At 36.2% G+C, this 24,897-nt stretch overlaps 1 protein-coding gene and 1 long non-coding RNA gene across 4 annotated transcripts; both read left to right on the top strand.

Annotated features, from left to right (window-relative positions):
* On the top strand, positions 1–19,561 carry LOC113098233 (rab11 family-interacting protein 4B). 3 transcript variants are annotated; one of them, XM_026263247.1, is made up of 14 exons: positions 1–315; positions 7,220–7,434; positions 7,571–7,759; positions 8,851–8,979; positions 10,869–10,904; positions 12,558–12,657; positions 13,581–13,684; positions 13,927–14,067; positions 14,594–14,675; positions 14,992–15,129; positions 15,532–15,690; positions 16,078–16,155; positions 16,917–17,060; positions 17,621–19,561. In XM_026263247.1, exons 2-14 carry the CDS (start codon positions 7,250–7,252, stop codon positions 17,735–17,737), a joined length of 1,602 nt encoding a protein of 533 aa, XP_026119032.1. In that variant the 5' UTR covers positions 1–315; positions 7,220–7,249; the 3' UTR covers positions 17,738–19,561. The 3 variants fall into 3 exon arrangements, with proteins under 3 accessions (XP_026119032.1, XP_026119024.1, XP_026119040.1); XM_026263239.1 differs by having other exon boundaries at positions 7,215–7,434; XM_026263255.1 differs by lacking the exon at positions 16,078–16,155 and having other exon boundaries at positions 2–315; positions 7,215–7,434.
* A 332-nt stretch (positions 19,562–19,893) lies between these two features.
* LOC113088616 (uncharacterized) lies at positions 19,894–23,257 on the top strand. Its single transcript, XR_003286140.1, has 3 exons — positions 19,894–20,228; positions 22,425–22,658; positions 22,766–23,257. It is a non-coding gene; the product is annotated as an uncharacterized LOC113088616 (long non-coding RNA).
* Positions 23,258–24,897: the final 1,640 nt, after the last annotated feature.

The raw sequence follows: 24,897 nt of genomic DNA, 5'->3' as shown, positions 1-24,897 counted from the left end.
AACTACTGTCAGAGTTTCTGTGAGTGTGTAGAGGGAGCGTGTGTGGTCAAGCAAGACTGAATCGTGCAGTGTGTTTGCACAGGTTTCAGAAACTATTAGATTGATTCAAGAAGTAGGCATATGAAAATAGTCAGCATAAGGATTCTCTCTTTTTAACATTGGCTGCGGATTACAGTAGTTAATGACTTTTGAACAGAAGCTTACCAGTGGATGAGGCCTCACCTGTTTGGACTTGAGTTGGATGACTACAGTGGATAGTAGAAGTGGACTGTGAGGAGTCGAAGAGATCATGGTCACTCGGCTGTGAGAGACAGGGTAAGAGGAGCTCTTTATATTGTGTTTGACAGGAGGAGAGGGCGTAAGGAATATGAGGAACTGATTTCAAGGTTTTCATCTTTTTGTTGCTCAATCGTGGATTTAATTTACTTGTTCATTTCTGTTACTTCTCACACGGTTTCATTTGTTTCCTCCCGTGTCTGACATTCTATACTACCACTAACTATCTTAGATAGTCTTTAACTAGACTATATTTTTCGTTCTGTCGTATCTGTCTCTCTCTCATTGTTAAACTGTCTAATTGTTCTGCAGTCAGTTGTTAATAAGATTAACTGTTAATTGAGGGCAGCTGGCAAAGTGTGTGTATAAACATACAAGTAATTTATAGTAGCAGCAGACATAATCAATATGTAGGTCAAAGTATGTATCGCGGTTGTTTTTGACCTTGACACTTAATTGTCCTTTTTGCAAAACAAAAAATTCCTTTAAAAAGGAATTATTGCATATACTTGCTGTATGTGGAAGGTCTCATAAGAGTGATTGATATTAATGCCATGAAAACCTGGTAGAAGCTAGACTGTTATGAAGTTTTGTAGAATATACTGACTGTAATCTCACAATCTGGTCTAATAAATGTAGGTCTTACTCTTAATCATGTAATTTGACAATAATCGTGTTTGTAGAACACATAGAACGCACCTCATCGGGTAACTAGATCAGCTTTAGCCATGATAGGTCATGTAAAATGTATTCTAGGTGAGTGTTTTAGATATGATTTGAGTGTCACTGAATATGGATGTCAGTTGCTTTAATATCTGGTCCGTAACTGAAACCACAAACACAGAATTTCCTTAGAATTGTAAATAAAGTAAATACGCTGTTAAAACTGCTGCTGATAGTAGACTTCAGAGAAAGATCACCATTACACAGACTTTAATATTGGATATTTAAATACATAACTTCATATTTTAAAGATAAATTGTTAATGGAAGTATGTAAATGTGTTTAAGACAGTGTGGCAGCCCTGCTGTCCCTATCTATCATCTTGCTGACATCACCTGTCCCTCACCCTTGCAAACAGTCTTTCTTTTTCTTTCTCTCGGCTGTCTCTGTTAGTTTGAGTCTGCTAAATATAGACACAACAGCACCAAGGCATACTTTAATTTAATTGCCCACTTGACTTTCCACAAACTTAATGTATTGTGTAAAATATTCACACACCAGCCTGCATAAAAATCACTGAAAATCTGTGAGTTGATATTTTGACAACAATTTGTGACCTTTTTTTTTACAATGTTTATTCAAAATGTATGACATTCAGCATCAGACATGCCTAGAGAAATTGTAACCTTTTTTTTTTTTTTTTTTTTTGGCTCTAACAGCTGTGATATTAAAAGTACTCTTAAAATCCCCTTAAGTGTTTTCTGTATCTCTGTATCAAGATATCTCTCACACAAAACCCCTCGGCTTGAGTTACCACTTTAGCACAGTGCAGGTTTCGATGCACTTCACAAGCCTAAACAAGTCTAAACAAAGACCAGCTGTATGTTTGAAAATAATAAATAAATAAATAATCAGCATAGCAGCAAGGCACAATCTACACCGTACATATATACAGATACATATAGCAGTACACTGAAATAGTACGTTTATAAATATAACATTTTGTTTTGTTTGTTTAAATCTGAGAATTATGCTTTTGGGAAGTAAATCAGGTCTTGGCAGGGAGTTTTTGCTATTGACAGAACCATAGTTTGGGCACATTGTGTTTTTTTTTTTGGATTGCAAAAATTGCAGTGCATCTCAGGATGGTGACTCATTGGTTCCTGTGCATCAGCTCGGCCTTGACAGATCTTTTTGCCTTTTCCTGGGTGTGTGTGGGAGTGAAACTGTCTCCTCAGCCGAGTGAGAAATATGTATCAGTATGATACATTATACTGTAATCATTATAAAAATGGGAAATACACGCGTCACTTCTGTTCTACAACTGTGCTGATTCCATATTTTGAGTATTTAAGAAAATACCATGAGATTGGTCAAGATATGTGCGGCAATATTAGACACTAGATTTTACATGGTAGTAAATTCTAATGTGATCTTAGCTCGCCTGCTTACACACCCAGTTGTGCCAATGAGCAAATGCCTCTTGGGAATCCTCTCCATCTCCTAAAATGATTTCACAATTAGCTGAACAGGCCCTAATTCAGTGGTCTGAATATCCTCATTAGAACATTCTGTCTCAATATTTTCCTCTTTTCCTAATTACAATCTTTGACCAGTTTCGCTTAAACATATAAAAAATATAATAACTGTCTATATAAAAAAGACTTTGACTTTACCCAGTGGAATAGATATTTTAATCATACATAAGAAATTACTTGTATAAGAATCATCTTTAAGATGTAGTGCAGCTACGTAGTTTAGCTGTGACATCATGCTAGGCAAGGCAAGGCAAGGCAAGTTTATGTAGCACATTTTGTAGACAATGGTAATTCATGTATGCTTTACATAAAATAAAGAAAAAATATTGTAAAAAAAAAAAAAAAAAAATCACTTAAAACAAGGAATTTAAAAACCAAAGATGATTCAAAAAATGATTTAAAATGAATTTAAGACCTTTAAAAATAGAAAATGATTATACATAAAATACAGTGCAAGCAGTTTGGACGACGCACAATGCTCATTCAATAAATGCACAGCTAAACAGATGAGTTTTGAGTCTAGATTTAAATGTGGCTAATGTTTTAGCACATCTGATCTCTTCTGGAAGCTGATTCCAACTACGGGAAGCAAAATAGCTAAAGGCAGATTCTCCTTGTTTTGTGTGAACCCTTGGTATTTCAAACTGACTCAATCCTAACAATCTGGTTGTCTGTTAGGTTTATATTCAATGAGCATCTCGGTAATGTATTTAGGTCATAGGCCATTGAGTGATTTATAAATGAGTAAAAGTACTTTAAAATCAATCCTAAATATAACTGGAAGCCAGTGTAAGGACATGAGGACTGGTGTGATATGCTCAGATTTTCTAGTTCTAGTCAGAATCATGGCAGCAGCGTTCTGGATGAGCTGCAGCTGGCTAATGGTCTTCTTGGGAAGGCAGGTGAGGAGATCATTACAATAGTCCACCATGCTGGTGATAAAGGCATGAACAAGTTTCTCCAAGTCTTGACTGGAAACAAAACATCTAATTCTTTCAATGTTTTTGAGATTATTGTATGCTGACTTGATTTTTATTTGTCAAGTTATACATTCACCTTGAGAACTTCATCTTTGCTTCCAAATGCAATGACTTCAGTTTTCTCCTTGTTTAACTGAAGAAAGTTTTGGCACTTCCTAATGTTAATTACATCAATGCACTGGCAGAGGGAGTCAATGGGACTGTAGTCATTTTGTGATAAGGCTACGTAAATCTGGGTATCATCAGCAAAGCTGTGATAGGCATTTGGTTCTTTCTCATTAGTGGGAGCATATACAGGCTAAAGAAGAGTGGTGCAAGAATTGAGACTTGTGGGTCTCCGCATCCGCATTTCATGGACGTCCACTTTACATATGCTCTCCTATACTCACATAATAACTTCTCCCTTCTAAGTATGACCTGAACCATTTGTACCATCCCAGAAAGCCTGACCCAGTTTTCCAGTCTCTCTTGAAATATTTTATGATCGACAGTGTCAAATGCAGCACTGAGATCTAGTAGTACCAGCACTGATATTTTGCCAGAATCAGAATGAGCGCTGTGTCCATGCTGTGATGCGGTCAGAACCAACTGAAATAAACCGAAAAGTATCCAGGTATTCATTGGAGTTTTTGTTAAACTGATTAAAAACTACCTTTTCAGTTATATTGCCTATAAAAGGAGGATTTGATATTGGTCTATAATTGCTCAAAATGGTGTTATCAAGATTTTTCTTTTTCAGAAGGGGTTTAACAACTGCAGTTTTCAGGGTGTTTGGAAAAAAAGTCACGGAAAGTCCCAGTCCCATGCTACCTCCCATAGATCGTATAGTATTGTCTAAAGAGTTTCTGGGCTTACAGCTGAAAAATAAGGGCATTCTGTAGAAATCCCTCAGCATAGTAACCGCTCCTCATGTGACAAAAAGACCTGAGCCTGCTTTTGGCCTAATGGAACAGTCAGGTTTTGTACAGAGTACAGAATCTGTTATATCTGTTTTAAAGAGTGTATGCATTATATGGGTAGAGATAATGCACATTTAACTTGCATTTTATTCAAGTTCGTAAAGAGGCCTGATGAGTATTGCTATGAATTCTCTAGGCATTGAGCAGTTAAATGGAGCCTATGATGATAAGCTGTTAATAAGATGGAAATGAGAACAGGGCCTGTGGGCTCTTTGGTTCAAGGGCGGACAAGAGATGTCACATTCCAAAAGGGTATATGAGACCCTAATGTACACTGATTCTGTAGTTGCCTTTAGTTGCACCCATTCTGCCCTGGGGAAGGATTATGTTTTTATATTTTCTCCTTAGTGATATTGCATGAGTTTACCTTTCTAACTTGTGTTTTTGCAGTTCATGTAATTACCTGACTAAACCAGTTTGTTGTTTTGGGAGCAGTGTTTCACCCTGCATGAAATGGAGACTTCTCTAAGAATGATGTAAGAGGAGGAGAGGTTTGTCATTGTTAAGCTTACTCTTCTTTTGTCTTACTTGATCCTTCCCAGTATTCTGTTTGAATCTATTGACAAGTTTCTTTTTTCTTTCTTTTTTTTCCACTTCAGCTGGTTTTGAGTCATTTAATAATTGGTGCACCTCTTGCTTTCTGTCTAAATTAGATCATGCTTATTGTACATGTTCAAATGGTTAGTTAGGCCTCTTTTAGTTTTGCTTACTGTATTCATGGAACAGCTGCCAACTGTGGTCTTGAAGCCGTTTACTGAAGCCCATTAGGGTATTATATAGTGGCTGGTGGGTGGTATGTTTGTGACTTCTTAAAGCATCTGTCTAAGTAGACTGGTGGAAGCCTCACACATCTTTGACTAGACAATAAGTCATTGCTACGTCACAGTTTGTCATATGATGCTGCTAAAAAGAACATTATGTTGTGTATTTGGTGCAATGAAATGTTTATGTGGTTTAAGGTTAAAAAATCACATTAATTTCCACATGCTGTACATTATTGTTTCTCCTCTATGAACCGCCTTCTGAAACGTTTAGTTTTTTACAAAGCTAATCATTCTGAAAACCGAGGTCTACTGATTGGCCAGCTATCCTGTGCGTTGTCAAGACAAAAACAATAAAAACCATTACAAACATGGAATTTGTTGCATCCAGTGGGGACATAAATACTGATTATAATAACTTACAATGCCTTTTCAGTTTCATGTATGGCATATTGTCTGAGTAAGGAATAACATAATGCCTTGCAACTGACAACTGACAACTGACTTTTTTTTTTTTTTGAATGTTACAATTATTTTGGAGACCATTATGTAATATTATTTTAACAGGGCACTGACTGCACTGTTGAATCCTATTGCCTTTTGTGTGTTTCTCACATGCATAATAAAGCATTCGGTGTGCATGTACAGATCACTTTCTAGCATTTACAATGTAAGATGCCATCATTTATATAAGAGCTTCCTGCAGGGCTTTGAATGTCATGTTTCAAGTTGCAGCGAGTTGTGTGCATTTATAATCAGGTGCTCAAACATACAGTAGGTAACATACTCATTCCCTGCTGTTATGACAGTCAAGGATCATACTGTGGAGGAGGAGATCTATTCACAAATACAAGGGCGCATAATTACATACATTTTCTGACTGGGATTTGATTTTGTCCTATGATACAAAATTTGAGAAGAGTGTGTTTGTTTTTGTGTGTTAGAAAGAAGGTGGGAGAAAAAAAGCTTTGTGTGTGTGTGTATGCGTATGCTCACTGCTTGTGTTGTGTGTATGTAGGACCACTCACTGTTTAAGCAGCCTGACCACACACTGGCATTTTGTATCCCTGCTCCCTCATGTTCAGCACAACGGAATACTAAAGAGCTCTTTTTTTCTTTCTCTCACATGCACACCCACCTGCTGTGTGCGCAACTTACAAAAGTGACTGTTAGTTGTAGAGCCAGTTTGGTGAACCACAGAAGCAGTGCGTTATTGATAAAAAATTGGTTAGAGATTGCAATTTTGCGGTTCTGTCAATTCTTCTGCAAAGGAAGAACATTGGTGCCTGCCCCATTGTAGCTGTGTAGCTTTTGTTTTTGTTGTAGGTCTGTCATGTTAAAGATTCCTTTATAATTTCCTTCTGTATTTTTCATGCCAAGTCATATTACGTTTCTTTCTTCTATTTTCTTTATTCTTCATTCAGTTTCAGGGTGATACAACTTTAACACAATGAATAAAAAAGCCTATGTATGGCATATTCTTTTATTTTTCTTAAATTTTTTTATATACAAATGTAACAATACCAAGTCACGTGGTCCAAAACATTGTAACAACAAGGCCAACATAAAATTGATTTAACCACATGACTGTATTAAGGTCAATAAGTTTGTAAATACATAATTTGTGATAACCATAAATAATATATTTAAAACTTTTTGTAATATAATGATTTTTACTTGGTTATACCTCATACAGTTTTAGTTACATTTATATGGAACAAATGGTATAAAACCAACATGAATACAAAGAATATTTACATATTTAATACTAGATTTTGTATTTTCTTTGTTGTGACCCTAAATTGTGTTCAGTCACTAATATTACTAACATATCAAATGAGTGAACTGTTGAGATCCATATTCAGTGTGCTTGTGAGGCACCAAAATATGGCTGTGGTTATCGTAGATAAATGCACTCCCAGAGATTGTATCTGTGTCAGACATCCATGCATTCATATTTTCATAATTGTTTCTATTCTTATGTAACACAGGTTGGGTGTTGTGTGACTGTTCTAAAATGTCTTTTGCTTTTGACAGTGCAGTGAGGACAACACGGGCTACTAGTTATTATCATGTCCATCCAGGAGTGCCCAGAGAGTCCAGTGCTTGAGGATGAGGAGGGTGAGGAAAGCAGAGGGGCGGAGAGAGAGTCGGACAGAGACAGTGCAGTAGACAGCGCTCTGTCATCAGAGATATCGGATGGAGGGAGAACTGGAGAAAAAGAGGAAGGGATTGGGCTTTGCCTCCCAGGAGAAAAGTAAGTGCTTTTATATTGTTTTCTTGTGTACATAAGGCTGAATTTTTGGATTTGCAAATTAATTAATTAATTTTATTGATATTAAGTGAAAAAAACTCAGCTTTTTAAATTTCCATATCCTGTCTTGTTCCTCGAGGTCTGGTCAGATGTGTAATCGCTCTGAGACTTCTGATCATTCTACACGTTCATCTGCCTCGTTGAATGAGGAGCAGTTTGAGGACTATGGAGAAGGAGAGGATGGAGATTATAATCCTAGCAGCCCCTGTCCAGATGATGAGATCCGCATTAATGGATGTTCAGATCTGGGCTCTTCTGTTTCCTCCAGGTGTGTGTGTATTCCTAAGATTTTTTTATAAATTTTTTTTTTTTTTTTTTTGTAACCACAATAGTACTGTATTTCCATCTGACTGCCCCAAAGCCTGTTTTCAAAGGGATTTAATTTAAAATGAAAGGATGATTTGTTTAGAAATCCAGATATCTGCCTTCATTACACACGATTTCTTTCAGCATGTTTATATTAGTGATTGTATTAGTGGATGGAACTATTTGACTGTGGGAAACTTTTTCACTCACACAGGATTCAGTGTTACGGTTCTTTTTAGTCCCTACTGCCCAAAAGGCTGGATTTGCGGCTTAAAAAATATTTTATTCATTTTCTTTTTCTTTCTTTAAGCACAGAATAAAAAACAATTTGTGCATTTATTTTGTTCATCAAGTTTACTTGTTTTAAACCTGTTTACCTGTCCCCCAAAACCACCACATTCTATCTTCTTTATTTTAATTTAAGAAAGTAAAAAACAGAAAAGAAATGTTGATTAGCCATTATTTCTTTTTAAACAGGTCGATGTTTGTAGTATATATTAAATTAAACAACATAATTTTCTTCATATAATACGTTCTGTCATCTAATGTGCATGTCTGATTGCAAATCATATTATATTCCAGTGAAGTGAAATGTTGTTGTTTTTTCTAGCCCAGAATAGTGTTTTATGCAAAATGCTTTATATTTGTACACCGTCTACTACCACCTTAAAGGATGGTGGTCATATATAATAATAATTGCATTCTTGTACCTAATTTCTAAGTGCTCAAACTGATGGTGTTACTACCACCATTCCACAGTCTTCTCTATCCAAATATTTTTCTGGAAGTTGCATATAAAAATCTACTTGGCTCAAATAACTGTTGAGGCATGTTTGAATTGGTATGACGCTTCTGTTTTTTTTATCAGACTTGGCTTACTAGAGATTCTCACTTTTTATTTTTGGCTTCCTTAGTTTTCGCTATTATATAGTATTTAGTTCTTCATTCTGCTTATATTATTTATTGTATGATTTCAGAATGCGCATTTGATGTGCCATAAACGTGTTTGACCTTGTCTCTGTCTCTCTCTCTCGCTCTCCCTGTTTCCTCCAGTGCTGGTCAGACTCCTCTGAAGCTGCGCCATGCTGGTGACCAGATGGATGGGTTTTGCTCTCAGTGTTGTAAGAGGGTCAGTCTTCTCAAGGACCTGGAGAACAGGCTGAAGAACCTCAAAACCAACAGGTACTGCAAATGCTACAGTTCACATCTGTTGTGAAAGAGTTATAAAGTTATAAAATACTTTTTCACCCATAGGGCTTTGTCATAAACTGGGTATAAGCTCATCTTCAAGAAGACTTGTTAGAGATAAACCTTTGAAATAAGAGTTAAGTGATTATGACTTGTCTTGTCCCTCACATCTGGGAAATAACCTTTAAGTGGCTTGGAATCTCCATTAGAGGCGCTTAGGGGATTAGTGTTGATCAGTTCTACATTGTCTTCCTGTGGGCTACAATAGACAAGATTAAAGCAACAGTGTAATAGAGGCAGAGTGTTCCTCAAGGAGTTGATGTGAGTGTATGAGAGCACAATTGAGGTGGAGGAGCTTTGATATCTTGCTGCAGTCTCTCTGCACCGTTAATGACTCACTTCCTTTTCCATACATCATTCAGCCCACCACTTTAGAGCCCATTAGAGCTTTATTAGGCATCGGGAAGTGAGCTACACACACATCCTCACATTTATTTGACTCTGCACATTTTGTATTTTGCCATCTCTCTCTGTCTTTGTATCATTCTCACTCACATCCACATGAAACAACACATGAACATCAGGCAAACCCTTCTGAGGCTTTGGATACTTTTCTTGTCTCTTCTTCATCGTTGACAATTTCCAAGATTTCCAGTGAGTTTACTTTAACATTTTTTTTTTTCTTTTGAGAGGGCTTGTAATTAGATTCTCATATCTTAGCCTCTCAAAACAGAGAATGAAATAGGAATTGGATGAAATAGACCGAAGGATTTTGGGGAAGAGAGTGTCATAATATAGAAGGGAAAGAAATAAAAAAGACAGGTTGGGCTGTGGGATAGAGAGGAGGAATGAAAGCTAAATGCCCTGTCAGCAGGCTGCTTCAAGAAATGCATTAGTTCACACCTCATTCTGTCACTGCTAGAAAAGCTATGTCGGCAATAACTCTGTGTGTGTGTGTGTGTGAGAGAGAGAGAGAGAGAGAGAGAGAGCAGGAGAGAGTTTTGTGTATGAAACTTTAGTATGTGTTTTCCCATAGAAAATTATAAATATTTGAAGTGGACAGCCTTAAAGGGATAGTTCAACCAAAGAAGAAAATTCTGTCATCATTCACTCACCCTTGTGTCGTTCCAAACCTTGTATGAGTTGCTTTCTTATGTTGAACATAAAAGAAGATATTTTGAAGATTACTGGTAATCAATCAGTTGGTGGTTGCCATTGACTTCCATAGTAGGAAAAAAAATACTATGGAAGTTTGATTTCCAGCAATCTTAAAAATATCTTGTGTTCAACATAAGAAAGCAACTCAGGTTTGGAATGACATGAGGGTAATTGAACGATAACAGAATTTAAATTTTTTTGCTTTAACTTTTACTCAAGTAGCAGTTGCATATTTGAGATATTTAACAAACTCTATTCAAAAACCTTTTGTGAACTTTAAGGTTGGAGGTATGTGAACTGATGTTTGTGTCAGGGCCAACACTAGATTCAAATATATATTTTTTGAGTGAGTCTGGGTTAAGTGCAAATAACGAAATGTTCAAAAATAGAATGAAGCTTTTGAACTTTTTACTGAAAAAGGTACAATTTGGTATCCCATTACTTTTTTTTTTTTTTTAAAAGCATCAGACACACAAATCTCATGTTTTTTTTTATGAGAATTATTATCTTGTCTATAATTAGGTGATTTTGATCTGCTTCACATCAGAGCACTTGAACCTCTTGACTAAAATTCTGAAGTTGTTATGAAAACATGTGAAATATAAGTTCAACAATATATTTAAACCAACCCTCCTATATACAGTAAATATATAATGTGTTAATGAACAATTGTTGAAAAAGAAAAACATTTTCTAAGTTCTAATTCACTGTCCTTTTTTTTCCAGCCCAAACAGAAAGATCTCCAGCACTGCATTTGGAAGGTAGGTGACTCGATATCATTATGCTCTGTGTTTGTTTGTGTAGTCTATGCTGCTTAGCACCTCCTGTAGTTAAATAAATGTTATATGAAGTTGTGATATCAATATTAAGCCAGCAATACTAAACACATTTTGAAGACGGCCTGGGAAAAGAATGTCAACTCTGTTCTAATTGAGATGGTTTTAGGCAAAGGTTATACTCCAGTGATAATTCAACTGAAGATTTACAATAAAATAGAAGCACATAGCAATGGAAATTTGCTAAATATGTGCTCTAGACCAGTATTTGCTTTGCTTACATTTAAATATGGTGTGTAATCTGTCAGATGCAATAATGAGAACGCGATTTCCTTTCTGTGGTTGAAAAATGAAATATGTAACCATAAATATGACTCTCATGAGTCTAAATCTACTTAATTAATGATTCATTATTAATATTGTAGATATAAATTGAGATTTTCATTGAGGTTCCAGACTTAGAATGTTATGGTTTGTGGCATAGTTGGGGTTATGTTAAATTGTTATGTTTTATTATTGAAGATTTGCGTTGACTTAAGTGATTGCACCCCCTGCTGATACAAGCAATCTGTGTTTATTTTCCTGAATTTTCTACACCAGTTGTATCTGCTGTATGATTTTCGATATACGAGCTTAGCATTGTTGTGAAGAAGAGAACGTGTCATATGTATATATACTTACTATACACTGTGCTGGAAGTATCATCCGCATACAAATAAAAAACTTACACACTTTGTTTAAAATTCTTTTCAAGAAACCCCTAGGGTATGGATAGCCCTGGTTGGGATTCACTGCTCTAGACAGTTCCCTTTTATGTGTAATTGCAAGAATCTGATCAAATGTTGCGTGGGAGTGTAAATGCTGGGTGGCAATAATTGTGTGGGTGAATGGCAGTCTTTCTCGTCCCTTTAGCAGTTTCCCACTCTAAATCACAGTGACAAGAAGTAAGTTTCCTGCCACAGCTGACCAGAGTGTTAGAGAGAGGGAGAACACAGAACCACAGAGCGAGACCAATGTGTGTAATTTATATAATGGATTCTCATGTGTGAAGTCATTGCTTTATTGAGAATGACTCACAGCAATAAAACAAAGCGACAACCAAGACCTGACTCTGCAGAAGAGTTATGTGAATGTGTATTTGTGTAGGCGCAAGATTATGGCTCTCAGAGGCTAATGCAAATGGGACGAGAGAATAGTGTGCGTGCCTGCGCATGCGCTTGTGTCTTTTAGACGAGTGGGTCGACTGGATCGGACACTGCACCAGCTCTCACAATGCCTGTACTGGTCATTCCCTTCTCTCTCTCACCACTGCAGTGTTCCTAAAGATGCTCAGGCATGGAATATAGATTTATAGAATGGATGAGTGGTGTGCTGCAGTGATGCAGCGTGGGTAATGTAGTTTGCAAGTATTGATGCTGCAGTGTCGTCCAATCCATCCATAGGTCTGAGCAGAGAGGTAAGTAGGATGTTACTCGTAAAAAATATAGCTGTCAGCATGGGATCTGAATGGTAGGGATTCATAAAACAAACTGGTGTTGCGTTGGATGAAACAAAATATAATGCAATTGTAATGTTATTATGATGCATTATAGTATTAAGATTAAATTATCGTTTATGTGTGTATTTTGGGTCAAACAGGCAGCTGCTCCACAACAGTAACCTCAGCAGTAGTAACGGCAGCACAGAGGATTTGTTCAGTGACAGCATTGACTCCTGTGAAATAGACATTACAGAGAAGGTAAAATCCCCTGACAGTACACTCACTTCCTTTCTGAACACAGCACTGAGAAGACTGCATCACCAATGCAGTCTATCTTTGGAGTGTCTTATGCTGACCTGCGCACAGGAAATCACATTCGTAGATGTAAGCTACTTAATGCAGCAAGTCAAATGGGTCCAGATGATGCTGCTGATTAAAATTGGATTTTGTCTGATGTCCCAAGGGTTGATTTGAATTAATATAAAAGATTTCAGAATTTTTCATCAAACTGTCTTGGAAACTTTTCTACCTCTCCATTGCTTTTATGTATAGATTTAAGTGTTTTAATTGTTTTATATATATAATATATATATTATACAATTTGCATGAAAAAGGAGTCAACTAACACAACAAATATAACATTAAATGTATAACATTTGTGTTTTCACCACAAAATACAGTACAATACACAATCAACATAAGTACATAATTCAAGATACAATGGAAGTAGTGTTGTTTGAATCCACTGTGAGACACCAATGTGTCCCTGAGCAAGACACTTAACCCCTAGTTGCTCCAGAGGCATGCAACCTCTGACATGTATAGCAATTGTCACTTTGATAAAAGCGTCAGCTAAATGAATAAATATAAATATAATATAAACAATACATGTACACTGTTTGACATTGTTTGCATACACACAGGTTAGTGTGTGAAAATTATATTTATTTAAACTTCCACAGGGCCAAAAGTGCTTATAGCTGGAAAAAAAAAACGATCTGTTTTTTATTTTATTTGTCTTTATTTATCACTGTTGTTGCAAAAGGGGTTTTTTTCTGATGTGCAGATCAAGGGTTATGTTTCAGTGCTGACAGTCATTCAGAGTAAACTGGTTCAGAAACTACTACTAATTCAGAGCTGTTGTGATAGTAATATTTGCATATATTCTAACTTTGTTACAGGTGAGTTACTTGGACAAGAAAGTGACAGAGCTGGAACATGAGATTCTGATGAACGGGGATGTGAAGTCGAAGCTGAAACAGGAAAACATACAGTTAGTTCACAGGTAAATCGCTACTCAAAGTCCACCCACCCACTCTTCAGACAAAGTTCATTTCGTTGGAACTGTGTTTATGTGAATATGTATTTGCATACTTGTCTCTTTAAACAGCAGATTCTTTCCACTAGCGAAACCTTCCATGAAAATAGTCTAACAAATGTTTTGCATTTGCAAAATGCTAAAATGTCAAAGTGGGCCTCAGCAGGACTGACAAAATATTCATAATGATGAGAACTGTGCTTCAACAGGATTCACGAGTTGGAGGAGCAGCTCAAAGACCAGGAGACCAGAGCCGAGGACATGATGGAAGAGGAGCTCAGGAGACACAGAGAGGCCTACAGCCGACTGGAGAAAGACAGAAACACACAGATAGAGCTGCTCACAAATAGGTTGGCTCATCTCAAGACCAGAACTGAAAAAAAAAAAAAAAGGAAAATTATCCAAACATTTTTAAACGAGATAATTTTTCATAAATCGAACTAAACAAAGTTAAAAAAAGAAAAATGCTTTGCCTGTGGGTTAAGAAAAAGAAATTAAATTCTGTGTTTTGAAAACAAATTTGAATTAGAAGTAAATTAGTTTATCTTGGTATATTTTCAATGTTTAGAAGAAAAAAAAATTGAAAACGACAAAAATACTACTAATAATTTTTTTTTGTTGTCATGCAGTAAAAAATTTTATTTTAAAGGTTTTACACTCTCCATTGTCCCACTGTTTCCTATAGTAATGCACTTTATTTATAAAGCATGTCCTTCAAAAGCATGTTAGACAGAAGACTGACAGTTGAAGGGACCCTGATATTTCATCCAGAAATCTTCATCTAGAATTTTTGATTCTCAGAGCTATAGAGCAGTGGAGGCTTATTGCAAGAGTATGATGGATGGCTTGTATTTAGTTTATTTTTCCCACTGGCAGAGTACACCAGCTAGAGGAGGAAAATGGACAGATGGCTGTAAACATGAACAGACTGAAAGGCCAGACAGAGAAACTGGATGAGGTAAGATATTTTTATTCTACTTCTAAATGTCCATAGAACCAGAAGTGTTCATAGGTAATAAACAAACAGAAACAAACCAAGGCTTTGATGCTATCTGAAAGTAGTATAGTGTGAAAAATATTGTTTTCTAAATGTCATAGAGCCAGAAGTATTCATGGGTAATTATTAAATTAATAATCAAACAAAGACCAAGGTTAACATCAAACTTATTTTTTTAAATATTGGGTCACAAAAAATGACCCAATAGTGATTGTACAGATAAATAAAAAACCTGTAATTGACTGTATGCATAAACATTTTGTTTGTGTATGTAAAGGAGAGACAGCGGATGACAGATAAGCTGGAGGATACAAGCTTGCGGTTGAAGGATGAGATGGATCTGTACAAGAAGATGATGGACAAGCTACAACAGAACAGAAATGAGTTTAAGAGGGAAAGAGATACCATGCAGGAGGTAAGACTATGTGTTAAAGTTTCCAGTGGGCAAAAACGTTTCAGAATGGGCAGCGAAACAACAGTAAAATTATCCAAAAATATTTAGAGATAGAAAAGAGTGGCAGAGCCTTGAGCAGCTTTAGTTGCCCTCAGGCTTAAATATATTGTGTACTTAAAAACCACAACTGAAGATAGCCTAAAGTCAAACACTAAGAGGAAGTTACTCAAGAACAGAGAAGACTAAGAAGCACATTCTATTCACTAGTATATTGAAATGTATTTATTCATGTAGTCCAGAGCTACCTTTTGTTTTATTCTGCCTAAAAGCTATACAGCACTCATTTACTTGACTGTCAAAATCTAAAATAGTAATGTTATCAGTTCAGTAGCTTAGAGATTTTTCGGTTTCATTTATGTTTAGGTAATTGAGGACCTTCGGCGAGAACTTGAGCACCTCCAAATATACAAGCTGGAGGCAGAAAGAATGGGGAGTGGCCGCAGATCCTCCATAAGCCTATCAGAATACAGCACTCGAACACGTGAGAGTGAGTTGGAACAGGAGGTCAAGAGACTAAAACAGGTGAGAGAGATGGAAAGCTGGTAACTTGATCTTTTAGCAGGTGTATTTCCTATGGTGAAGGCTACGTAGTTCTGTGTAGTCAGATCTGTGAGAAACCGAATGAGTGCTAATTATTTTCAATTTACACTCAAAACTATGCCTATATAGATGTAATTTTATTTCTAAATTTTTTTTCTATCTTTATGAATGTTATTACCTTTTATCCTCTTGGAATTGGATGTGATATAACTGGAACAGTGTAAACTTAATTGTAAACATAATTCAGACATAGTCTCCACTGTTTGTTTAAAAAAGCAAAGAAAGCATCAGAAAACAGTGATACCAAAATAAACGCTTTTGTTAATCATCTATTTCTTATTTAACCTTGTTTACTCTGTGTATATGCAGAGGAGTGTTTCCAAGGACATGCCCTTTGACCTCCAGCAGCTTGTGTCTGCTCGGGCACGACTCTGTCCGAGTCTGATGGTAAACTGTAATTCCCGCGGAGACTTGATATCATTTAATTAACCACTAATGTGTTAGTTCACGAGGAGTCTGTTTTCAGATGATCTGCCAGGCTGACATGCCTTCTCACTTAACATCTAATATAGCCACACTTCTTTAGTTCCATGTTCCTGTCAAAAGAAGGGGATAACTGCACAATACTACAGAAGAGCTATTATATGAAGTACAGGTTATCATCAATATCACCTCTTGCCCACAGCGGCATTAGAGTAATGTTTCTCAAAGCTTTCTGTTGTCATACCACTCTAATTTTCCATTTCCTGCACTCCACTGATGCTTAAGCCTTAAAAAAAAAATCACTCCTCACCCATGCAAAAAATCCATTGGCATAGTTTGGAGTGATACAAATAGTGAAATCACTCTGTGTATATTATACTAAATATGAGTGCACTCGGATACCGGCACGGCTTGAACAAACAAATTAGAGGGCTGGAACTATTTTTGGTATAAAGTATTATAGCTAATGCAGTAAACATTTAGTAGTGTTTCATCTTGTATGTATACCTGTTATAAGAAGATCTAATATTTTTTTTTTCTAATCTAATGGCATTGCATAATCATCTCAAACCAAATCATTTACTGCTTCCTTTTGCCAGCAGTGGCTGGCTAACCAACTCTCTTGTTTCAGTTAACAAGGCCACAATGAGGAAAAGAAAAATCAGGATAACTACTGGATCATCTTTTGGGGGTAAATTGTAACTGTTCCCTCTTTCCTATCACAGGAGAACCAGAAACTGAGGGAACAGAATGAAGATCTAAACGGTCAGCTTCTCAGTCTGAGCCTCCATGAGGCCAAAAACCTGTTTGCCACACAAACAAAAGCGCAGTCTCTGGCCATGGAGATTGATCATGCCTCTCGTGACCAGGTAAGAGAAGTAGAGGACTTTGTTCTGATATTTTAAACAAAGTGTGTGTGAGTGCATGAGTGCAAGAGTGCATGACTATGATTTACTGATAAAACTGGATAATACTAGTGGAAGTCGGCAAATAAAAACACCTTTTAATGTGTACTAGTATGCAATGGAATAGTATGAAGCATGTTTTTTTTTCTGAAACATTCTCTGAAAAGGGCCTCTGGTTCCATATATATTAACAAAATTAATTAATTTTGTGAGGTGCATAAAGGAATAGTTCACCCATTTTTTTTTTTTCAAAAACCTAACCCTACTAATGTTCTGAGGAACAAAAAAGGATAAATAAAATAGAATGTGTTCTGAAATGTTCATTAGCATAATGGGACAAATGTTTTCTGAAACCACCAATACCATTGTGTAAGGAACAGTCCGAAATTAAAGTTATGTTGGTATTAATCCTGACCTCATCTGAAATTTAATTTTTTTTAAAGCTTACAATGCACTGACAGATTTTGGAGACCTGTCCAATTAAGCAGTCCTATACCATTCTAAACTTGTTTTGATTCCCACAGTTGATGGAAGCCCTCAAGGAACAAGAAGAGATAAACATCCGACTCAGGCAATACATGGACAAGATCATTTTATCTATTCTGGACCACAACCCGTCTATTCTGGAAATCAAAATCTAAAAGCCTGTCATAAGCTGTTTAGAATCTTAACAGTGGCTCTAGAGCTCCCCCTGAGGTAGCGCTGAACCTCAAATGACTTGTGCCTCTGAATGCACAATAACTACAATGTGCTGGTGTTTTGTGCACCTTTCTCTTGCTACAAAAATGTAAAATATACTGGTGAAATATTTCATGCACTTTTATAGGGCATTTTGCTGCTCTGTACAACACAAGGGAGTTTTTCACTGGAATGTCATTATGATTACTGAACTGCACCAACTAATATGTGAATATATGACACTGGATGTTCTTTTGAGTGTATTTGGGTCATATGGATATTGTATGTTTGCTGAGTTTGCACTGGGGATGTGATGAGGAAGGCTGAATGATAAAAAAAAGAGGAATATTTACCTATTTGATGGACATTGAAGCCTGTACCATTCAAAGTTGGTGAGTATGATCAGACTTTTGTTGGTATACTTGTAATGATTTTGGTGAGAGAGTTTTTGACTGTCTTCCTATTATAAATGGCAAGTGAGGGAACAATGTAAGAGGATACAAAGTAGAAGAATAGAGGAGAGGTAATTGAAACTCGATCTGGAACTTGATAACTGCCTGTTGTAAAAGAAATGCATTTTAGAGCAGGGCAATGCTCTAGTCTGTGTTTGCAATGTAATTGTGAGATGCTTATTCTGACATTACATGCAGTATGTGTGCTTCAAAAGGGAAGTGAAAATTCAAGAAGCTGAATGTAAAATGTCATTGTGAATGTACCAAACAAGTAGTATTTCAGGATATTTATGGGCTTTAGCATAATAGTTTAAGACCTGTCTGTTCATCACCTGAATTATGTTCTTAGTAGCCTTAAAGGGACTTGCACTTGTTCTTCCAAACTAAAAATAATATTGTTATAATTTCAAATGCACGATCTCACAATTTTCTATAATGTGATTTAAATACAAATAAACATACATCAGACAATGCAGGTCTAAAACTAAAAAGAACTATGACATTTGTGTTCCTATTGCAAGAAAGTTTCTTTTTTTTTTTTTTTTTTTTTTTTTATGTCAGACATTTTTAAAATGGTCTTTTTTTTTTAAAGAGCATCCTAAAAGTGTCACCCACAGTTACACATTTCTCTTACTCAGTCAATAGATTGAATGTATGTGATGACAATATAAAGCATTTGATTTATTCTGTGCTGATCTAGGCCTACATTCAGTATATGTGATTCTGTAAATTTCATATTTTCTCACATCAATGCCTCCTATTTCCTTAGTAGTATTTGAGCTTTTCACTCATTAGTTAACTTAAGTAAACTTTTTTCACAAATAACTGCTGAGCTATTACACTTTATACATTTATAAAAACTTGTAAATAATGTAAAGAAATTACCTTTTTACTTGTGCCACTCATTGCTTTTTCATAGTTTCTCAGTTTATTTTAAGTAATAATTTTATATGATTATTTCTTATTCTCTTTATATTCATGAAGGAGCCACTGAGAATGTGGCAGTATTAGTTTCGCTTGTTTTTGAGAGAGCAGACTAACCCAGTGGCTCATGATGGCACAACATGCTGAATGGTCACACACTTTAATCCAAAAAGGGTATCCGTACACTTGCACAAAATGTATACAAATTGCATTTCATTTTCTGCATAAAATTAATGTCAAATGCCTTAGCAATACTTAAGACTGTGGACTTATTTCTGTTTCACATCTAAATTTGATCAAGATGTGCATATAGGCATTTACATTTGCATGTCAGGTGTTACTGAATTTACTGAACTTGAACATGAGAAATGATCAAACTGATCTTTTAAAATAAAAAAATACAAAATTCCATATATGGCTTAAAGGGTTTGGTGTATATACAGTAGCCTACATGACCCTGTATTCAATACTGACGAAAAAAAGACGATCCTGTAAACAAATTGTTACAGTCGTAGTATAACGGTTGACATAACCCAACATTATATATATATATATATATATATATATATATATATATATATATATATATATATGTATGTATATATATATATATATATATATAAGTTGCATTTATATCTGTTAACCATCCGCAAGTCACGTTACTTCCGTTGGCGTCTCTCAATCTTCTTGAATATTAGCTCTGGTTAAATGCTATAATGCTACACGTCATGCTACTCATCAAAGAACCTTAAAAATGTCTGCGTTCAGAGTACATAGGCTTCAAGGCCTTCATGTTCTCCGAGAGCCTTTACAACGGCTCGCAAAGTAAAATAATGGCAAGAAAAGCGTTTAAAACCTACATATTTCGGCCTTATGGCGTGCTGTTTGCTTTGGCCATTCGAGGGCGCTGCTTTGCTTTAGCAGTTTCAACTGATGTAAGCTTAATTGTTTCACTCGGTACTAGCGGAAGTTTTACTAAAGCGAAAATTGTACAGAGTGAACAGCCGTGGCAAGAGCAGCATCATCATTCGTCATCATATCACTGATTAATAGTTCTGACGGGAACGAGGGCGCCGCCGTGAGTTAAAAAATCTGTTCATCTTACAAGTTTGTTAATGATGACCAAACGTAAATTAGACAATAACAGAATAAGACAATATCAGTACAAGGGAGACCAGGTGGTTTGGCACAGGGATCATTTTTGGTTTGGATCACAAAAAGGAAATAGGCTATTTACCTTTTTATCCAAATTAAGTCATTTTTAACAAGACGTTAAACGATATAAACACGGTGAGGTGATGACAATTAACCATCTAAGGAATTGATTGATACAGAAAACGTCACCCCCCCCCCCCCCTCAAAAAAAATACAAAATAAAATAAATACATTTTAGGCCTCGCTCAAGTGCATTTGGGAAAGTGGTCAGTGAAATTTGTATTTAATGTTTTAACCAAAACAAAAAAACAGGATTACATTTGTGAAAAGCATTTTACAGTGTAATTTAGAGTGGGGAAAATATATATTTGACCCCCTGTTGATTTATTAAGTTTGCCCACTGTTATGGTAGGTTTATTTTAACAGAAAGACAAAATACTGACAAAAAAAATCCAGAAAAAAACATTATATTACGGTTAGAGATTGATTTGCATTTCATTGAGTGAAATAAGTATTTGATCGTCTGCCAACCAGCAAGAGTTCTGGCTCCCACAGCTTGGTTACAGTATGTGTCCATGTGGAAAACAGATTAGTCCTGCGACTTTAAGAAGTTACTCCTAATGTCAGCTCGTCATGTGTATAAGAAGCTGTGGCCTAATGGTTAGAGACTTGGACTAGTTACCCAAAGGTTGCCGGGTTCAAGTTTCGGTGCTGGCAGGAGTTGTAGGTGGGAGAGAGTGTATTAACAGCTCTCTTTCACCCTCAATACCCATGGCTGAAGTGCCCTTGAGCAAGGCACTGAACCCCCAGTTGCTCCCCGGGCGCTGGATCTATAGCTGCCCACTGCTCTGGGTGTGTGTTCATGATGTGTTCACTTCTCACTGCTGTGTGTGTGCACTTGGATGGGTTAAATGCAGCGCACCAATTCCGAGTATGGTTTACCATACTTGGCAAATGTCACGACTTTCATAAGACACCTGTTATCTTCCATTCCAACCTCTCTCACCACCATGGGCAAGACCAAAGAGCTGTCAAAGGTTGTCAGAGACAAGATTGTAGGAGAAGGAGACAAGACAACTATTGATGTAATTATTCGGGATTGCATTAAATACAAAACTCAGATGAGACCAAAATTGAGCTATTTGGCATTAACTCAACTTGCTGTGTTTGAAGGAAGAGAAATTCTGTCTATGACCCCAAGAACACCATCCCTACAGTCAAGCACAGGTGGAAACATGAGGCTGTTTTTCTGCTAAAGGTACAGCAAAACTTCACCGCATTGAGGGGCAAATGGACAGGGCCATGTACTGTAAAATCTTGGTAGAGAACCTCCCTCTCTCAGCCAGAACACGGAAGATGGGTCATGGATGGATTTTTCGCGATGACAGTTACACGAAAAACATACCACGAAGGCAACAAAGAAGTGGCTGAACTGAGATGACATCACTGCATTCAATGATGAACTGCCTTTAACTGTCCTTTTGCATTGTTGACACACTGTTTTCCTAATGAATGTTGTTCAGTTGCTTTGATGCAATGTATTTTGTTTAAAGCGCTATATAAATAAATGTGACTTGACCTGACTTGGCTCAAGAAGAAGCACATTTAGGTCATGGAGGGGCCTAGTCAGTCTCCAGTCCTCAGTCCTATAGAAAATCTGTGGAGGGAGCAGAAACTTTGAGTTGCCAAACGACAGCCAAGAAACTTTAAGGATTTAGAGAGGATCTGTAAAGAGGAGTGGATCAAAATCCTTCCTGAGATGTGTACAAACCTGGTGACCAACTACAAAAAACATCTTACCTCTGTGCTTGCCAACAATGGTTTCTGCACCAAGTACTAAAGTCATGTTATGCTTGGGGATCAAATATTTATTTCACTTAATGAAATGCAAAACAATTTCTAACCTTTATATAATGTGTTGTTCTAATTTTTTTATGTTTGGTATTCTGTCTCTATACAGTATGTTAAAATAAGCCTACCATAAAAATGATAGACCTTTCATTTTTTTTGCAAGTGGGCAAACTTCAGCAAACAAACTAAGCAGGGGATCAAATAAATATTTTCCCCATTGTATCAAACACTACCAGAATAGAATGTTAATGTTACATATTTAACACAGGAACAGCATCCGGAGGAAGAACATATCTCAGTTTCCTCTGAAGACCTTAACTTTAAAGGGGTCAAAAAGAAAAAATGCGCCCATACAAGCGGAGACCAAAAAAAGTATATAGAAGATTCCCTCAGATGGGTAACAACAACATCAAGCCACAGCCCCCCAGTCAGGAAGAGGACTGGGAAAAGGAGTTAGAGGAGATTTCACAACGCACTGAAAAGCAGAAACAGCCTCCTTTAGGTAATTTCATTTCCAAATAAAGTTATTTAAAATCTGTTTTTCATAAAAATAACTTTGTAATCAACAGTTTATGTGGCTCGACATTAACAGCTGTATTATTGACACAGATCCTGGAGATGATTTGAGTACTGGCGTAGGGGAGGGATTTCATTGTAACGTCCAGAATGGCCCAAGCTCAAGCCAGGAACACTACAGCCCAGCAATTCACCACATTAAACCTGTGAAATGGGTCCGCTTTATTTATGCTGTAGTGGATGACCAGTTTGCTGATGCTGAAGACTAAGAAGGCTGTTGTTTATTAGTTATATATGTTTTCTTTCAGAAAAAAAAAATATATATATAAAACTTGTTTATAATCTACTGAGCTCAGGCTAATGTTTTATACACTTTTGTTGTTTTTAGTGACCTCTCAGTATTTAATGTTAATTTATAGTTATGTTGATCAAATCATTGCTTAGCATTCATATTTGCAAGTTTATCTCATTCAGTTTTGCCAGTTGAAGCCAATTTGTTTTAACCTGTAAGCACAATTTGATTACTGTTTATCTATTAAATAGTGCATTACAATGTTAATCTGAATTAAAGCAAAGTGACAGGAAGGAATGTTGTTTTTTTTGTAGACTTGAGGCACATTTCTGGAATTTAACTGATGTGCATTAATTTGTGCAACGTGTGTCCTTTCACAAGTGTTTTCACTAGGTGGCAGTATAGGCCTAGTCTTCAAGAAAGCTTTGTCTTTGACGACCATTGGTACTGATCTTTAGATAGACTCAAACAGCTCTGTTGTGCTTTTACATACAGATCTCAATTTCTATATCTAAAAATCATTCTGGGATAACATGAATCATCAGCTTTAACACAAGTATTTCCAGTGCTGCTGTCAAAAAATGAAAGGAAGGAAATCTTAAATTATTTTTGTACAACTCACTCAAATTGTAATACTGATTATTATACTGTATACACTACTGTTCAGAAATTTGAGGTCAGTTTAATTTATTTTGTTTTTATTTTAAGATTTCCTAAAAAGGACAAATAATGTTTCTTAATTTTTCAACTGATCGAAAGTGACAGTAACAACATTTTATTACAAAATGTTTCTAATTCATACATCATATGTTCTATTGAAATTTCTACTCAAAGAATACTGAAAAAATGTGGCATAGTTTCCACGAAAATATTCAGCAGCAAAACTGCTTCTTTCAAATCAAACAATATACTAGAAAAATACAAAGACTTGTAAACATTGTTCAATGTATTTTTATGAATGGATTTTGAACACCGTTGACTAAATGAACCTTACAAGAGACATCTGAAAGGAATATTATTATGGTAGTCTTCAGTGTTTTGTGAATTATATATAATTTATTGACACTCAGCCTGCCCGAAGACAGCAAATCTTTCTGACATTTAACCATCATCTGAGACAACTATTACCTCATTTTTTGATCCATTATAACGGTGAAGACCAGACAGTATAACAAGTTAGTCAGAAACTCTACAAACTCTACAATTATTTGTAATCTAAACCAGTTTTATTAATACTACATTATTCTGAGCTGAAATTGTGTTCCACACAGTCATTTATACATTATGTGTGTGTTTTTTTTTTTTCTTTTTCTTTTTTTACAATGTTTTTATCTTGCAATCATATCTTACCAGGGTTTAGTGCAGCTGGCTTTTTGGGCAAAAGTGCAACAAAGACTTAATGTCTAAAACATAAGGGTGTGATGTTTAGAAATACCTGGCAAGTTTATTGGTAGTTTATTTCATAATTTAAATGGACCATAAATGGTGCAATGCTGTTGTTTTGTGAACAGTGCAGGCCTTCCAAGTAGGTCTGTCTTTTTGCATAGTCATGATGGTGCGTGTTTCAGAGTAAATGCAGTTTCAATCTATTATAAATAGGTTGTTTGAAGTGCTTCTACTTAAGGCCCTTTGCAAGAGTCTTGTGTGACTTAGATACCTTATTTAACACCCTTGTATCAGAATCGGAGTTGTGGCAGGTTATCTGTAGTTCACATGCAGACCCAACAGAGGGTGGTGTTCTACAGGTCTGTGGCCCTGAGATGTTGAGATGCAGAGTTTGTCTGCAGGCCTGTGACGCTTGTCTCCATCACTGTCTAGACCCAGCACCAGGCAGATGTCTGGGTCAAGCTATACTGACACTTGGGACTGTATAGAGTGTGACAAAGTGTTGGCAAAAAAATGTTGTTTCAATATTTATGTGCTCTCTTCATCT

This window comes from Carassius auratus, chromosome 6, assembly GCF_003368295.1.
Source record: "Carassius auratus strain Wakin chromosome 6, ASM336829v1, whole genome shotgun sequence".
NCBI classification, from domain to species: domain Eukaryota; kingdom Metazoa; phylum Chordata; class Actinopteri; order Cypriniformes; family Cyprinidae; genus Carassius; species Carassius auratus.
The sequence above is the reverse complement of the archived record's forward strand: the minus strand, read 5'-3'. Positions and strand labels throughout refer to the sequence as shown.

Coding starts and splice junctions, on each gene's coding strand:
- LOC113098233 (XM_026263247.1), top strand. CDS start 7,250: ATGTCCATCCAGGAGTGCCCAGAGAGTCCAGTGCTTGAGGATGAGGAG. Junction 8,980..10,868: donor AAGAACCTCAAAACCAACAG/GTACTGCAAATG, acceptor TTTTTTTTCCAG/CCCAAACAGAAAGATCTCCA. Junction 10,905..12,557: donor TCCAGCACTGCATTTGGAAG/GTAGGTGACTCG, acceptor TGGGTCAAACAG/GCAGCTGCTCCACAACAGTA.